This window comes from Suncus etruscus, chromosome 9 (assembly GCF_024139225.1).
Source record: "Suncus etruscus isolate mSunEtr1 chromosome 9, mSunEtr1.pri.cur, whole genome shotgun sequence".
NCBI classification, from domain to species: Eukaryota; Metazoa; Chordata; class Mammalia; order Eulipotyphla; family Soricidae; genus Suncus; species Suncus etruscus.
Genome location: NC_064856.1, coordinates 101255608 through 101271967, shown reverse-complemented (window position 1 = coordinate 101271967; position 16360 = coordinate 101255608). Strand labels below are relative to the sequence as shown.

General features: G+C 47.2%; 2 protein-coding genes and 1 non-coding gene across 3 annotated transcripts in view; 2 read left to right on the top strand and 1 right to left on the bottom strand.

Moving 5' to 3' along the window:
* TIMM10 (translocase of inner mitochondrial membrane 10) overlaps window positions 1-5981 on the top strand; it is a 322347-nt gene extending 316366 nt beyond the window's left edge. Inside the window, exons 2-4 of the mRNA XM_049779961.1 lie at window positions 2179-2241; window positions 2658-2768; window positions 5700-5981. Coding sequence (XP_049635918.1) covers window positions 2698-2768; window positions 5700-5901 — 273 coding nt within the window. The 5' untranslated portion in view covers window positions 2179-2241; window positions 2658-2697 and the 3' untranslated portion in view covers window positions 5902-5981. The remainder of the gene's footprint in view (window positions 1-2178; window positions 2242-2657; window positions 2769-5699) is intronic.
* Window positions 1-16360, top strand: part of SSRP1 (structure specific recognition protein 1) — a 1220984-nt gene that overhangs the window by 990590 nt on the left and 214034 nt on the right. The gene's annotated exons all lie outside the window — the stretch shown is intronic.
* Window positions 4934-5038, bottom strand: LOC126019931 (U6 spliceosomal RNA). Its single transcript, XR_007499536.1, has one exon. It is a non-coding gene; the product is annotated as a U6 spliceosomal RNA (small nuclear RNA).

The window sequence follows — 16360 nt, the reverse complement described above, 5'->3', positions numbered from 1 at the left end:
ATAGTATCTAACTACCACCAGGGGTCGCTCCTGAGCACAGAGCCAGGAGTAGGCCACCAGTACCCAAAATTATGTATGGTTCAAAAGTAAGTTCTGCTTTTAGATTTCAGTTGTCTCCCTAGAACAATAAAAACAAACAAACAAACAAAACAGAGACAAAAATCTCAAAAACAGGGGGCCGGAGAGATAGCATGGAGGTAGGGCATTTGCCTTGCATGCAGAAGGATGGTGGTTCGAATCCCGGCATCCTATATGGTCCCCCGAGCCTACCAGGAGTGATTTCTGAGCATAGAGCCAGGAGTAACCCTGAGCGCTGCCGGATGTGATCCAAAAACCAAAAACCAAAACCAAACCAAAACAAAACAAAACAAAAAAAACCCCAACAACTCAGAAACAAAAACAGAGGTAGCTCATGTAGCAGGTCCTGGTATAAAACCCACATGTCCACCTCCTCCCTGCCCCTAGCCTTGCCAGGAGTGCCCCCCCTCCAAATAAAAACAATGAGTAGGAAACTCACAGCATGAACCCAACATTTACATTGCACTAAAGAAACCAAGCACAAAACATGTTCAAGAATAGGCAAGGCAAAAGTCAGAATGGTGGCTAAGAACAGGAAAGGAAATGTAGACACACTTAGTGTGCTGGGGATACTTTGTATTATAAACATTTGTGCACATTAAGTTTAAGATTTATACAGTTTACAAACTCTACTGCACGATTTGATTGGTTTGGGACTATACCGGGCTATTACTTAGGAGACGATATGCAGTAACAGGGATTGAACCCCGGTCAATCCCATGCAAGAAAATCACTTTACTCTCTGTACTATCTCTCTGTTACCACTCCATGTTATATCTTGATTTTAAACTATCAGAGCAAACAGAGTTTGACAAAGATGGATTCTTAGAGCAGTGAGGTCCAGAGCTTAATCCCTTAGCTCTGGTGGCAGGTAACATTGCTCAATTTATCTCTTCGTGACCCAGGGTGTCTAACAAGATGAATAAAACGGACTTTTGCACAAGCCTCATCTTTCTGCAAGCAGGAACCCTACCTGATTTTTCTTCGCAACCCGAGAAAAGACCCGTGCTTGATTTTATCTTTGCAACCTACACACAGCTGGATTTGCACAAAGTCCCCTGGGCACTGACTGATTCTGAAGCTATTCCTAGAAAGCACATGGAAAATTTACCATTTTCCAGATGTCCTGTGCTCCTCCCGGAGTCAATGGCCATGAGATGAGAATTGGGCATGGGAATTTCATTTTATGATTTTTTGCTTATTGATAGACTACATTCAGTGTGCTCAAGGGCTTACTCCTGGAGGTGTTGGGGGTGCCAGGAATTGAATCCGGGCCAGTCCCTTGCAAAGCAAACACACTACCCATAGTACTATCGCCCCAGTAAAGAAATTTTTAAATTTTATTTATTTATTTTGGTTTTTGGGCCACACCCGGTGATGCTCAGGGGTTACTCTTGGCTATGCACTCAGAAATAGCTCCTGGCTTGGGGGGAGGCATATGGGACGTCGGGGATCGAACCCAGGTCCATCCTAGGTTAGCTGTGTGCAAGGCAAATAAATGCCTTACCACTTGTGCCACTGCTCCAGCCCACCCAGTAATTTTATTCATTCATTCATTCATTCATTCATTCATTTTTTAGTAAAGGAATTTTAAAGAACGACCCAGGATTCATTCATTCATTTATTTATTTTTCAGTAAAGGAATTTTAAAGAACGACCCAGGATTCATTCATTCATTTATTTATTTTTCAGTAAAGGAATTTTAAAGAACGACCCAGGAGACCCTAAATGGGCAACCGAAATCGAGAAATCCGTCTAGAAAGCATCCTCCCAGCTTCCACTACGGTTTGATGCGCAGAAGTGAGTTGAGCTGCTTGCAGAGGCCCCTTCCAACAGCCCCAATCCACTCAGACCTCCCGCGGAGCTGGCCCACTCCCCGGGCTGCAGGCGCTCTGCACCGCGCTCAACCCTCTATGGTCTCCAGAGTCTCCTAAACGCCCAGCGGCGCCGGCGGTTCCCTCTCTATGGTATTCATTTTCCCAGAGCGGCCGCCTCGCGGCAAAACCATTCCGGAAGCGAGTCGGAGGCAAAGGAAGGCGGGACTTCCACCCCGGAAGAGACCACGTGCTTCCGTTTTGACTTCACCTGGCTTCTGTCTGGCCAGTGCTTGGCGAAAAGTTGGGGACCCCGAGGGTGGGCATTGTCCCCTGCGCCAGGTTGTTGGTGAGTGACTCCTGACTTTGGTGACCCCCAAGTGGTGGCGTTGTTATTTCAGAGGTGAAGACAGAGTTCTGAAATTCCAGGATCCTGGAAGATCAGGCCCAGGATGTAAGAGCTGTGCTTGGGGGGTAATTTTGGGGTGCTGAGTAAAAATAGGGGGGTGTCCTGGTAGAGGTGACCCCGAGGGACGGGCTGTCACGGTTCCACGCCTCCATTTCCAGCCTCACATATAACCAACGTGCTGTGTGACCTTGAGCTAAAAAGGGTTCCCCTTGAGATCTCAGTTTGCACATCTATCTAATGGGGTGGTTGAACTCAATGAGATGTCTTTGGCCCCTCTTAGTGGATGCCCCTTGATTCCAAATGGACTTTATCAAAGGGTGGCATGCTAACGCTGCTGTTTGCCTTCCTCTACCCAGATCTAGGAGCCCGGTGGAGAGTCCAGCGCCTCTCTCAGGGATGGATCCACTCAGGGCTCAGCAGCTTGCTGCAGAGCTGGAGGTAGAGATGATGGCTGATATGTACAACAGGTAAGCCAGGCTCGGCTTTCTAGAAATCTCTTCATTCTAGGGGTATATGACCCCATGATTGCTGTTTCTGAGCACCCCCAACCCACAGGTGATGGCTAGTGCACAGGTGGTTTTAAGGGGTCTCTAGAGGTGAGTTGAGCTTTTTATTCAAAGAAAATTTGAATTATCACCATTTTTTGGGGGGAAGGTTCACACATGGTGATGCTCAGAGTTTACTACTTACTGCCTTTGTGCTCAGGAATCACTTCTGGAGGAATCCAGGGAACATTATACAGGGTGCAGTGGACCGAATTCAGGTCAGTGGCATGCATATGCCCCACTGTACTATGGTGCCAGCCCCTGGGTTGAACATTTAGGTGAAGGAGGAATTGGCAGTGAAAGGGCCAAGCAGGAAGAGAAGCACAAGTTCAGGCTTTGGTTGGATTCCAAGAACAGTTGAGCGTTTGCTTTTTTGACAAGTAACACTTGGCCCACTTGGTAGTTAACATTTTGTTGTGGTTTGGGTCACACCCCTGTGGTTCTCTCTAGAGCTCTTCCTGGCTCTGTGCTCAGGGGTAGCCAGGGGTAACCCCTGAATGTCACTGGGTGTGGCCTAAAAACAAAACAAAAACAAACTAGGGGGACCATATGTGGTGATAGGGTTGAACTAGGGTCCTGCAGATGCAAACAAAGCACCTTATGTCTCTGACCCAGTAGTTAAAACTTTTTAATCTTTCCTTCATCTTGGGCACTTGCTTAGTATTTTATGTATGTTCCTTTTAAAATTCTTACTAGAATTTAAAATTTTTTTAAAAAAACGCATCTGGTGATGGGTTTCCAGGGCCACCAGGAATATAGCCTAAGGATTGGCAGTGGGAGGCAAAGTGGTGCCAGGGACCATACTCAGGCTTGCATAATGCTAGACTTACAGACATTTAACCTATGTCCACAGTTGGCCTCATGACCTTCTTTCTAAATTCTCCAAAAAACAGTGCTGGGAACTAGAGCATTAGCACAGCGGTAGGGCATTTGCCTTGCACACAGCCCATCAAGGCTGGACCTGGGTTTGATCCCAGGCATCCCATATTTCCCCTGAGTCTTCCAAGAGTAATCTCTGAGCACAGAGCCAGGAGTAACCCCTGAACACTGCCAGATGTGGCCCAAAAACCAAAAAAAGGGGGGGGGCTGGAGCAATAATACAGTGGGTAGGGCATTTGCCTTGGGCACGTTCAGCTGTTGCTTAGCATTCCATAAGTTTCTTAGACACCACCAAAAGTAATTCCTGAGTGCAGAGCCATAACTAACCCCTGAGAACTGCCAGGTATGGCACCAAAACCAAAACCAAACACCAACCCAAAACAAATAAAAATTCTCCAAAACACACTAGGTTGATTTTTCTTCTCCATCTTAAGCTGTGGAGATGGAGGTGAGGCTTCTAGAGATCCAGTTCCTTACTGAGGGGGCCACAGCTGGGCCGCAGTGGTGTCAGTGGTATCAGAATCCAGTGCTCATAAACGTTTTTGCAAATTCAGGAACAAATCCTTGGCCCCACCATTCACCACAAGCATAGCCTTGAACAAGTTTCCTGATTTGTCTGACTTGTGGTTTCTCTTTCTATAAAATAAAGATAATAATAGTGCCTGCCTCATAAGAGACATTATAAATATTAAATGAGAAATGCAGAGCAAGCACTGAAGAATGGAGATTGGCAGTCTGTGAAAGTCAGATCTGCCTTTTATTTTTAAAAATGGGTATGCTATATATACACTAATTTTATTTGCTTTGTTTTGGGGGGTTATGGGGTAGGGTTGGTCCACACACAGCGATGCTCATGGGTTACTTCCATTTCTGCACTCAAGAATTACTCCTGGTAGTGCTTGGGGGAATCACAGGGGATACTGGGGATTGAACCTGGGTTAATCACATGCAAGGCAAATGCCTGTATTATTGCTCTGGCCTCAAGTTAGCCCTTTTGTGTACATGGGACTTGAACCTAGATCCTTATACATTTTAGCCATATGCTCTACCACTGAACCACTTTCTAGGCTCAGTATCTGATTTTTTAAGTTTTTGGGCCACAGTGCTCAGGAAACTTTGGTGTTAGGGATCAAAGCCAGGACTCTTGAACGCAAAGTCCTCTGACCTCAGTGTCTTATTTTGCTGTTTTTCTTTTTTTTTTTTTTATTAAAAATATGGAATGCTTCACGAATTTGTGTGTCAACCTTGCACAGGGGTCATGGTTAATCTCTATATCGTTCCAATTTTAGTATATGTGCTGCCAAAGCGAGCACTGCTATCAAAATTTATCTTAAAAGCTAAATAATTCTCCCTCCTTCGGGTAATGTGTTAGGGATCAAATTCATACCTCATATAGTTGAGGGGTGCATTTTGCCATGGAGTTAGGGCTTTGGCCCCCTTCTGTTAGAATGAATTTTAAAATATGGGCTGTGTTGACCTGGAGAGAGAGCAAAGCGGTTAAGGTTTATTTACCTTGCTGTGGCCAATCCTGGTTGGATTCCTGGCACCATATAATCCCCACCTACCATGGTTTCCTCCCCTAAATAAAAGATAATAAACTGGACTGTGGAGATCAGCTGCCTGGGATCATCACTCACCTCTGTGCTTTTAAGTTTCTCTCTGCTGTCATTAGCTGTGAAATAGGAATAATGATTTATTGGCTTCCTAGGGTTATTATAAATTACACTGTTTATATCAGGCATTTAACATGGTGTCTAGAACACAGTTAGTATTCACCTGGTGGTATGCAATAGGCATAAACCTGGGCTCAGACAACATATTTCATCCCAAGAAACTTCTAACTCAGTGAGGGTCCGAATAAGGGTTTGCACGGGTTCCTTGAAACTGAAGTCAGCCAGTGAAGAAGGAATGGTAGGGAGTTCCTGGTATGTCACAGGATACTATTGACCCCCACTTTCCTTTCCTTGCTCCCAGAATGACCAGTGCCTGCCACCGGAAGTGCGTGCCTCCCCACTACAAGGAAGCAGAACTGTCCAAGGGCGAGTCTGTTTGCTTGGACCGGTGTGTCTCCAAGTACCTGGACATCCATGAGCGGATGGGCAAAAAGTTGACAGAGTTGTCTATGCAGGATGAAGAGCTGATGAAGCGGGTACAGCAGAGCTCGGGGCCTGCGTGAGACCCAGACAGCATCTTCCTTGGTGCGCCCCTGCCCCTCCTCGTCTAATAAAAGTGCCCCCTTTGGATGTCATCTGTTGAGATTGCTGGGCCTAGGCTCTCTCTGGAGAGTTCAGGAGCCTTGAGGATTTTGAAACTCTCCTGGTGAAAGAGGGATAGGGGTGTGTGTATGTGTGTGTGTGTTTGTGTGTGTTCTCATTGATGAGATATATATGTGTTCATGTTTTGATTTCCTAATTGAAGAGGGATAGGCAGTAGGTGTGTGTGTGTATGTGTGTGTGTATGTGTGTGTGTGTGTGTGTGTGTGTGTTAACACTGGTTAAGAAGAGGTGTGAGTTCATGTGTTCAAGTTCTTACCTGGTTGAAGAGGGATAGTTTATGTAAAAACAAGTGCAATGTGAAAGCAGTGTGCCTGGCATTTCCCGCGTAAAAGCAGCAGACCACTGTCTTTATAAATTTCAAACCTGGGTAATTGCTGTATGATCCTGAACCTGTCACTGCTTTTTCTTTCCCGTGTCTAAAACAGATAATCTTAGGACTATTGTGTCGATTCAGTGAATTAGGTGTAACCAATCTTGAGTTATGACTAGTGGCACCTAGGCCATGCACAATAAATATATATGCTAGTGCGCATGCATATACATGTACGTATAGAATCATGTTTAAGCCACTTGCCATGGTAGAGGCAGGCATTTTCACCGGTGCTGCAGTCGAGGGAATGATGGAGAAGAGGGACTGTACATGGGGTTCAGAAGGATGTGGCCTCCCTCTTGGTTCGAAGTAGCTGTCTTGGAGGTGTGTGTGGGTCATAGCTTGGTGCATGCTATGAATGACCAGGGAGGGCACTGAGGGGCAGCTGCTGCTGACCAGTGTCCTCCTGAGCTAGGGTCCCCTCTCCTCAGCCTTCACATTATGTCCATGTCACTCCCACCAAAGCAGGCCAAAAGCCCTGTTAGGAAATGGGGACTTGGGGTGAAGGTCAACTGGAGGTCACAGGAGTGAGGTAAGAACTCTGCCAGGACTTCCTGGCCTGGCAAGTATTTGTCCTGAGGTGTCCCAAGGACATCCTGCAGCTTCCAGAGCACGGCTCATACCCCCCAGGTGTGACTTAGGTTGACATGGATACCAGGTACTGCACAGGGGGTGTCTAGTGAAGTCACCTTGCCCACTTGTAGGGCAAGAGCCAAAGAAGGAGTGGAGACTTTGGGTTTTTTTTTTTTTTTTTTTTTGGTTTTTGGGCCACACCCTGTGACGCTCAGGGGTTACTCCTGGCTATGCGCTCAGAAGTTGCTCCTGGCTTCTTGGGGGACCATATGGGACGCCGGGGGATCGAACCGCGGTCCGTCCTAGGCTAGCGCAGGCAAGGCAGGCACCTTACCTCCAGCGCCACCGCCCGGCCCCAACTTTGGGTTTTTGACATTGAATTTAGCCTTACATGTGGTCTGTCATATAAATTAGCATCCCAGCCCCTACAGAACCATTTTTAAAAAATTAAAAGTGGGGGGGGGCAGGAAGTGACTCAAGGAATTGGGTCAGGCTTTGTCTGAGAGTCCTGGGTTCATCCTAAGTACTGCTGGGAAGTCTATAGGGCGTTAACAAAGTTCAGACCAAGGGTGGTATTTTCTAGCTGTGTGGTCTTAGATGAGGCATTTAACTACTCTGGGTCTCAGTCCTCCATCTGTAGAAAGTGGTGGTGCAAAGACTTAACCTCATTGAGTGGCTTTGGAAATATCAAAGCTATCAGACTGCCTAGCTTTCTTGCTTCCTTTCCTTAAGTACTTATTTATGTGAAATTAAAATTTAAAAAAATGGTTTGAGAGGATCCCAGTAGACTCCTAGAAACTTCAAAACTATCTTTTAATATAGGAGTCCTCAAACTTTGGACCTCAGGCCACAACAGCCCTCTGAAGACTTATTGGGCCTCCTGAGTGTTTTTGCTGCCACTATTTTTTTTTTTTGCTTCAAAATAAGATACGGTATGTGAACTGTGCAGAGGGATTTGTTCATAGTTTTTTTTTTTTTTTTTGGTTGTTGTTTGCTTTAAACTATAGCTCATCCTTCCAACAGTCAGGGACAGTGAACTGGCCCCTGTTTAAAAATTTTGAGGACCCCTGAGACTGGTTTAGACACACTGAGGTACCAGCATGGGCCAATAGGTGGCGCTGGCTGCTCAGCGGAGCAGCGCCGCTGCCATCTGTTCTGCAAAAGGGTTTCCTCCTATTTTATAGGGCTCTTGTGCTAGAATAAGAGGGGCATTAGGGAAATAGCTAAACTTCCCTGAAGTTTAGTACGGGGCATCAAAAAGTCTCTTTGTAGCACAGGCTGGAACATCTGGAAGGGTGCAGAGGAGCAGATGTAAGAAGATCGGGTTGGGTGGAGAAAGACACTTGGCAAAGGTCTCCCAAGTGGCTTGTGTGGAGGTCTGGGAAGCAAAGTCTCCAGGGTGCCCAGAATTCTGAATCAAGGGCAGGCACGATGCTAGTCAGCTGGGAGGCTGGGCCAGCAGCAGCTCAGCTTGGAGAGGACATGGGAAGCTGTGTTAAAATGTCTGGATTTTCTCCTAAGACAGCAGCTCACTGTTGTAGACTGTAAAATAAGCCCTGGCTTTGAAAAATGACAGAAACGCATTTCAGAGACCCTCTCCAGCTGCCAGCCAGGTGGACAGTGGTAGTTGATGGATTTAAGGGCGACGTGCCAGGGAGATAGGGAGAAAAGAGAGTTGGGAGGAGGTGGAGGGTGTAGGATGGGCTGTGGAATTGCTAGTGTGTGCTAATAAGGATATTGTTTCAGTTCATTCCTGCTCTGGGAAAGCACCATCTTTCATTTTATAGAAGCTGCCACAAGCCAAGATTGCCAGTTAGTTACTCAGATACCAGCCACTCACTTTTCACGACTCACTTTTAGCTGGCTCCCAGATGAGATATTTGTCAGCAATTCCATCTTTCCTTCAACAGCATTTCTTCTTGGCCTGCCTACATATCACATGGTGGCTGTGAATTAACTAACTAGGACTCCACCAAGCAGGAGTGAGGAATGAGGGAGAGGTTAGGGATGGTTACTTGAGAGATGGGGCAACAATACAAGGGATAACGGGTGTAGACCTCCATAAAAACACTAAGGGATGTGTTGGTTTTATTTATTTTTAATTTTGCTTTTATTTTGGTGCAACACTGGTGCTCAGGGCGTACTCCTGGCTCTTCACTCAGGAATGGGACCATATGGGATGTTGGAGATCAAACCTGGGTCATCAGCCAACATACAAGGCAAACATTCTCCTTGTGTATATTCCTCTGGCCCTGTGCTGTTTTTTTTTTTTTTTTTTTTTTTTTTGGGTCACACCCGGCAGTGCTCAGGGGTTTTTCCTGGCTCCGTGCTCAGAAATTGCTCCTGGCAGGCACGGGGGACCATATAGGACACCGGGATTCGAACCGATGACCTTCTGCATGAAAGGTAAACGCCTTACCTCCATGCTATCTCTCCGGCCCTGTGCTGTTGTTTTTAAATAAGAATCACCCATGCAGGGCTGGGATGGAGAGCAGAGGCATTCTTTGCCTGAAGTTGAACTTGCACATGAAGACATGTGCTCTGACCACTTAAGTTCCAGCCCCTACAGGACCGGGTGTTTTTTTAGTTGTTGTTGTTTTTCTTTTAAATCAGGATATGGGGCCAAGTGATTCAAGGGTCTGGAAGTCAGACTCAGGCTTTGCTTGTGGACACGCTGGGTTCAATCCTGAGCATTGCTGGCACTGACTCCCAACTGCCAGGTGTGGTCTTAAATCAGGGAAACCAACACAAGTTACCTTTCGGAAATGCCTGCTAAAAATCTCTAGGGACTAGGCCAGAGAGATAGCATGAAGGTAGAGCATTTGCCTTGCATAGAAGGATGGTGGTTCGAATCCTGGCATCCCATATGGTCTCCTGAGTCTGCCAGAGCGATTTCTGAGTGTAGAGCCAGGAGTAACCCCTGAGTGCTGCTAAAACCAAAAACCAAACCAATATATATATATGTATGTATATATGTATATATATGTGTATATATATGTATGTATATATGTATATATATGTGTATATATATGTATGTATATATGTATATATATGTGTATATATATGTATAGGGACTTTTGGTTTCTCTTTAAAAAAAGGACTCCTTTAATTCAATAAAATGTTTAAAGGGGGAGCCGGAGAGATAGCATGGAGGTAAGGTGTTTGCCTTGCATGAGAAGGATGGTGGTTTGAATCCTGGCATCCCATATAGTCCCCCAAGCCTGCCAGGAGTGATTTCTGAGCATAGAGCCAGGAATAACCCCTAAGTGCTGCCAGGTGTGACCCCCCCCCCAAAAAAAAAGTTTAAAGGGAAAAATGGATACCTGAAAAGTCAGCCTGCATTTCTTCTTTCTTTCTTTCTTTCTTTCTTTCTTTCTTTCTTTCTTTCTTTCTTTCTTTCTTTCTTTCTTTCTTTCTTTCTTTCTTTCTTTCTTTCTTTCTTTCTTTCTTTCTTTCTTTCTTTCTTTCTTTCTTTCTTTCTTTCTTTCTTCCTTCCTTCCTTCCTTCCTTCCTTCCTTCCTTCCTTCCTTCCTTCCTTCCTTCCTTCCTTCCTTCCTTCCTTCCTTCCTTCCTTCCTTCCTTCCTTCCTTCCTTCCTTCCTTCCTTCCTTCTTTCTTTCTTTCCTTTCCTTTCCTTTCTTTTTTTTTTTTTTTTTTTTAGTTTTTGGGCCACACCCGGCAGTGCTCAGGGGTTTCTCCTGGCTGTCTGCTCAGAAATAGCTCCTGGCAGGCACGGGGGACCATATGGGACACCGGGATTCGAACCAATCACCTTTGGTCCTGGATTGGCTGCTTGCAAGGCAAACGCAACTGTGCTATCTCCCCGGGCCCCCTTCCTTCCTTCCTTCCTTCCTTCCTTCCTTCCTTCCTTCCTTCCTTCCTTCCTTCCTTCCTTCCTTCCTTCCTTCCTTCCTTCCTTCCTTCCTTCCTTCCTTCCTTTCTTGTGGGGGCCACAACCAGAATTACTCAGGGGTTCCTCTTGACTCTACACTTAGAAGTTACTCCTGGCAGGCTCGGGGACCATATGGGATGCCGGGGATCAAAGCTGGGATGGCTGAGTGCAAGGCAAACACCTTATCCATTGTGCTATCACTCCAGCCCCAAGCCTGTGTTTCTGCTTGGCCCTCACCTGCAGGTGGCTGGGCTGTGGCCCTGCTGAGCTGCAGAACTCAACACCAAGTCTTTCCCTGGGTTGACAAATTGGCACTTGGGCTGCGCCTTCTGCACTGGGATCCTCTGAGCTGTGGCTCAGTGACAAAGGAGTTGGTGGGGCCAGCGCAATAGTATAGTGGGTTAGGCACTTGCTTTGCATGCAGTCAACCCAGCTTGGATTCCTGGTATCTCTGAGCTCTAATTAGGAATGACCCCAGAGCACAGAGCCAGGAGTAAATCATAAGCATAGCAGACATGCCCCTCCCCCCGAAAATAAAGTAAAACAGGTAATCCTGCCCTCTTCTTTTTTTTAGAGGGAGTTTGGGTCACAACCAGAGGAACTCGGGTGCTCTGTGCTCAGAAATCGCTCCTGGCAGGCACGGGGAACCATAAGGAATGTCGGGATTCAAACCACCTCTGTCCTGGATCAGCTGCTTGCAAGGCAAATGCCCTACAGCTGTGCTTTCTCTCAACCCTGCCCTCTTCTCTTCATTCCCTGCATGTCTCTTTTTTTGGCGGGAGCACATCCATTGACGCTCAGGGGTTACTCCTGGCTATGTGCTCAGAAATTGCTCCTGGCTTGGGGGAACCATATGGGATGCCCGGGGATCGAACTGCGGTACGTCCTAGGCTAGCACTTGCAAGGCAGACGCCTTATCTCTAGCGCCATCACTCCGGCCCCATCCCTGCATCTCTCTTAATATAAGTATGTGCAATATCTAGAAACTGGCTCTTTTTGGCCACCCTTGGCAGTCTTCAGAACTTACCCCTAACTGCAGTCATGTATCACAGTGCTGGGGCACTGTCTGGGGTGCTTGGACTCAAACCTGGGTTGGCCACATGCAAGGCAAGTGCCCTATCCTATGTTCTATGTCTCTTTTTTTTTGGGGGGGGGGGTTTGGGCCACACCCGGCAGTGCTCAGGGGTTACTCCTGGCTGACTGCTCAGAAATAGCTCCTGGCAGGCACGGGGGACCATATGGGACACCGGGATTTGAACCAACCACCTTTGGTCCTGGATCGGCTGCTTGCAAGGCAAACGCCACTGTGCTATCTCTCCAGGCCCTGTCCTATGTCTCTGACCTGGAAACTGGTTTCTAATGAACAGAGCAGAGCAAAGGTGGAGGATACCAGTCCTGAAGTTATGGTCCCAAAGGGCATAATGACCCATTGAGATAGTAAAATAGGTAAAGGAGCTTCTCTTTCATGTGGCCAAGAGTTTGATCCTTGGCACCCTAGATGGTCTTGAGAGCCAGTTAGGATTGATCCCTGAGAGCAGAGCCAGGAGCAAGCCCTGAGTACAGCCATGTGTGGCTGCCAAACAAAACAAAACAAAACAAAAAACCCCAAAGCTGTTATTTTAATATAAAGAGACAGTCCAAATGTGTCGGTTAGGAGGATAGTGAGGCCTTTCTTGGCTCGGCCTGGCTCCGGCAGCCCCTATATGGCTTGGAGGGTCTGAAGGTTGCAGAGTGATAGTGGAGAAATTCATAAAGCAGTCAGATGAAGTTCCAGGAGTCAGCCAGCTTTATTTCCCAGTCCTAACTGCGAGTTACATTTCCTCACATGGCTTCTATACTAAGCCTTTTCCTAGCCGCCACTTCTCTGCTCCTCTGGCTCTCTCTGCCTCTGACTCCCTTTCAGCCTTTCTTCAGGCTTCCTTGCTGACTTACTCCCTTTGATGACTCTAACTCTCCTTCTCATCCCCTCTCTCCCCCCAGACTCCCCTACCAGCCCATTCCAGGTGTGAGTGGTTTTGATCATTCAGGTGGGATAAGCAAGAAGTTGGGGGAGGAGATACCCACAACCAATCCTGAAGTTAGGGTCCCAAAAGGCATAATGACCCAGAGAGACAGTAAAATAGGTAAAGGAGCTTCTCTTTCATGTGGCTGAGTTTGATCCTGAGAGCCAGTTAGGATTGATCCCTGAGAGCAGAGCTAGGAGCAAGCCCTGAGCATAGCCGTGTGTGGCTGAAAAACAAACAGACAAACAAAAGAACTCCAAAGCTCTTATTGACTTTCTAGATGAGGGTATTCTTTCTCTCCTCCTGGGACTTGCTTACTAAGATTGCTTGCGGAAGCAGCAATCTTTAGCAGCAATCTGCCCTACTGTAGCTAGTTGCCCTGTGCAGAGGCCCTGCTGGTAAGGAACTCAGGCCATCTCCCAGCCCTCAACCACAATTTTTTTTTTAATTGGTTTGCTTGTTTGTTTTAAGGCCATACCCTGAGATTCTCAGGGGTTTCTCCTGGTTTTGCCCTCAAGAATTATTTCTGGTGGGGCTTGGGAGTTCATAGGGGATTGGGGGTGGTGAGGCTGGGAATCTCTCTGACCCAACTAAATGAGTTAGGATCCCTGTTGATACTTCGGTGTGTCTTCCAGAGAGTTTTCAAAGCAGAGGCCCTACCTAAGCTACTTGGTGACTCCTGGCCTTGAAGAATGTAGGTTATAATGCCATTTGGGGTCATTTGTTTTATTTTGGGGCCCACCCAGCAGTGCTCAGGGGTTACTTTAGGCTCTGCACTCAGAAATCGCTCCTGGCAGGCTTGGGAGACCATATGGGATACAGGGGATTGAACCTAGGTTCATCCCTCGTTCATCCCTGGCATGCAAGGCAAATGCTCTACCACTGTGCTATCACTTCAGCCCTGAGTGTCATTTTTTATTTTTTTATTTTATTTTTTTTTGGGTCACACCCGGCAGTGCTCAGGGGTTATTCCTGGCTCCAGGCTCAGAAATTGCTCCTGGCAGGCACAGGGGACCATATGGGACACCGGGATTCGAACCGATGACCTCCTGCATGGAAGGCAAACACCTTACCTCCATGCTATCTCTTCGGCCCCATGAGTGTCATTTTTTAAAGAGTTGAATTGGGGGCCATATTTGGCTGTGCTTAGGACTGACTCCTGGCTCTGTGTTCAGGGATCACTCTGGATAGGCCTCGATGGACCATGTATTGTGCCAGGTTAAATTTAGGCTGGGCATGTGCAAGGCAAGCACCTGCTTTGCTATTGCTCGAACCATAGAGTTACTTTTTGTTTTGTTTTTGGATCATTCCCAGCAGTGCTCAGGGGTTAATCCTGGCTCTATGCTCAGAAATTACTTCTGGAGTGCTTGGGGGACCCTATTAGATGCCAAGGGTTGAACCCGGGTCAGCTGCTTGCAAGGCAAATGCCCTACATGCCATACTATCACTGCAGCTCCCCTAACAAATTTTTTTTTTTTTTTTTTGGTTTTTGGGCCACACCTGGCAGTGCTCAGGGGTTACTCCTGGCTGTCTGCTCAGAAATAGCTCCTGGCAGGCACGGGGGACCATATGGGACACCGGGATTCGAACCAACCACCTTAGGTCCTGGATCGGCTGCTTGCAAGGCAAACCACTGTGCTATCTCTCCGGGCCCCCTACCAACTATTTAAAAAAAAAAGAGAAATGTTACTGGTCTGGAGTAGTATTACAGTGGTAGGACATTTGCTTTGCATGCGGCTGACCCAGAACAGATGCGGGTTTGATCCCCGGTATCCCATATGGTCCCCGGAGCCATGTGTGACCCCCTAAAAAGTTTGGGCCGGAGCAATAGACTGTGGTAGGGCGTTTGCCTTGCACATGGCTGACCCAGGATGGACCTGGGTTTGATCCCTGGCATCCTATATGGTCCCCCAAACCAGGAGCAAATTCTGAGTGCATAGCCAGGAATATCCCCAGAGTGTCACTGGGTGTGGCACAAAAACCAAAGAGAGAGAGAGAGAGTGAGAGAGAAGAGAGAGGAGTGAAAGAAGAGAGAAGAGAGAGGGAGAGAGAGAAATGAGCACAAACAGTGGTGTTCAGGCTTTCCTCTAGGCTCTGGGCTCAGGGATCACTCTTCAAAGTGGTTAGGGGCTGAAAAACCCATGTTGTTTGTGTGCAAGACAAACCCTGTACTAGCTCTGCAGACCTTTGGGGTCAATTTGGATGTAGCAGTCAGAAATTATAACTTGGGACTCCATAATTGTCCAATTGAGCTGAGACTAAGATCATTCCTTATATGTATCTTGGATACGCCAGGCACCTTAGGCATGCAGACACAAAACAAGTAGAATAAAGACTTGTGTCTTCTTGGAAACTTTTTTGGATCAAGTAGAGATGATTTGGGGCCGGGCGGTGGCGCTAAAGGTAAGGTGCCTGCCTTGCCTGCGCTAGCCTCGGACGGACCGCGGTTCGATCCCCCGGCGTCCCATATGGTCCCCCAAGCCAGGAGCGACTTCTGAGCGCATAGCCAGGAGTAACCCCTGAGCGTCACCGGGTGTGGCCCAAAAACCAAAAAAAAAAAAAAGAAAAAAAAAAAAAAAAGTAGAGATGATTTTACACAGAGGTCTGGGCCTGAAGTTTTGTTGTTGTTGTTGTTGTTTTTATTATTATTATTGTTATTATTTTGGTGTTAGGGTCACACCCGGCAGCTCTCAGGGGTTCCTCCTGACTCTACACTCAGAAATTGCTCCTGGCAGGCTCGGGGGACCATAAGGGATGCTGGGATTTGAACCACCATCCTTCTGCATGCAAGGCAAATGCCTTACTTCCATGCTATCTCTCCGGCCCCTATAGTGCTATTTTGACAGAATGAAGGTCCTCAAAAGAGGGCCCGGAGAGATAGCACAGCGGTGTTTGCCTTGCAAGCAGCCCATCCAGGACCAAAGGTGGTTGGTTCGAATCCCGGTGTCCCGTATGGTCCCCCGTACCTGCCAGGAGCTATTTCTGAGCAGACAGCCAGGAGTAACCCCTGAGCAATGCTGGGTGTGGCCCAAAAACCAAACCAAACCAAAACAAAAAAACCAAAAAAAAAACCAAAACAAAAACAAAAGAACACCAAGCCACTGATTCTTCCGAAGCTAGATCCATCTCTGGGCTGAGAACTCGGGGCCTTCTTGGAATGAGGTAGGACAGGTTCCCCTGTCTGCTGGAAGGCCCAGAAGACCTTACCCACATCCAACATTTTCTGGCACAGAGACAGCCGTTCTCCACAGCTTAATCTCATCAAGCTGTCAAGCCACCGAATTGCCCATCTCCACAACTCTTTATTTTATTTTATTTTATTTTATTTTATTTTGGTTTTTGGGTCACACCCGGCAGCCCTCAGGGGTTCCTCCTGGCTCTATGCTCAGAAATCGCCTTTGGTAGGCTCCGGGGACCATATGGGATGCCGGGATTTGAACCACCATCTTTCTGCATGCAAGGCAAATGCCCTACCTCCATCCTATCTCTCCGGCCCACCACAACTCTTGTTTTGTTTATTTG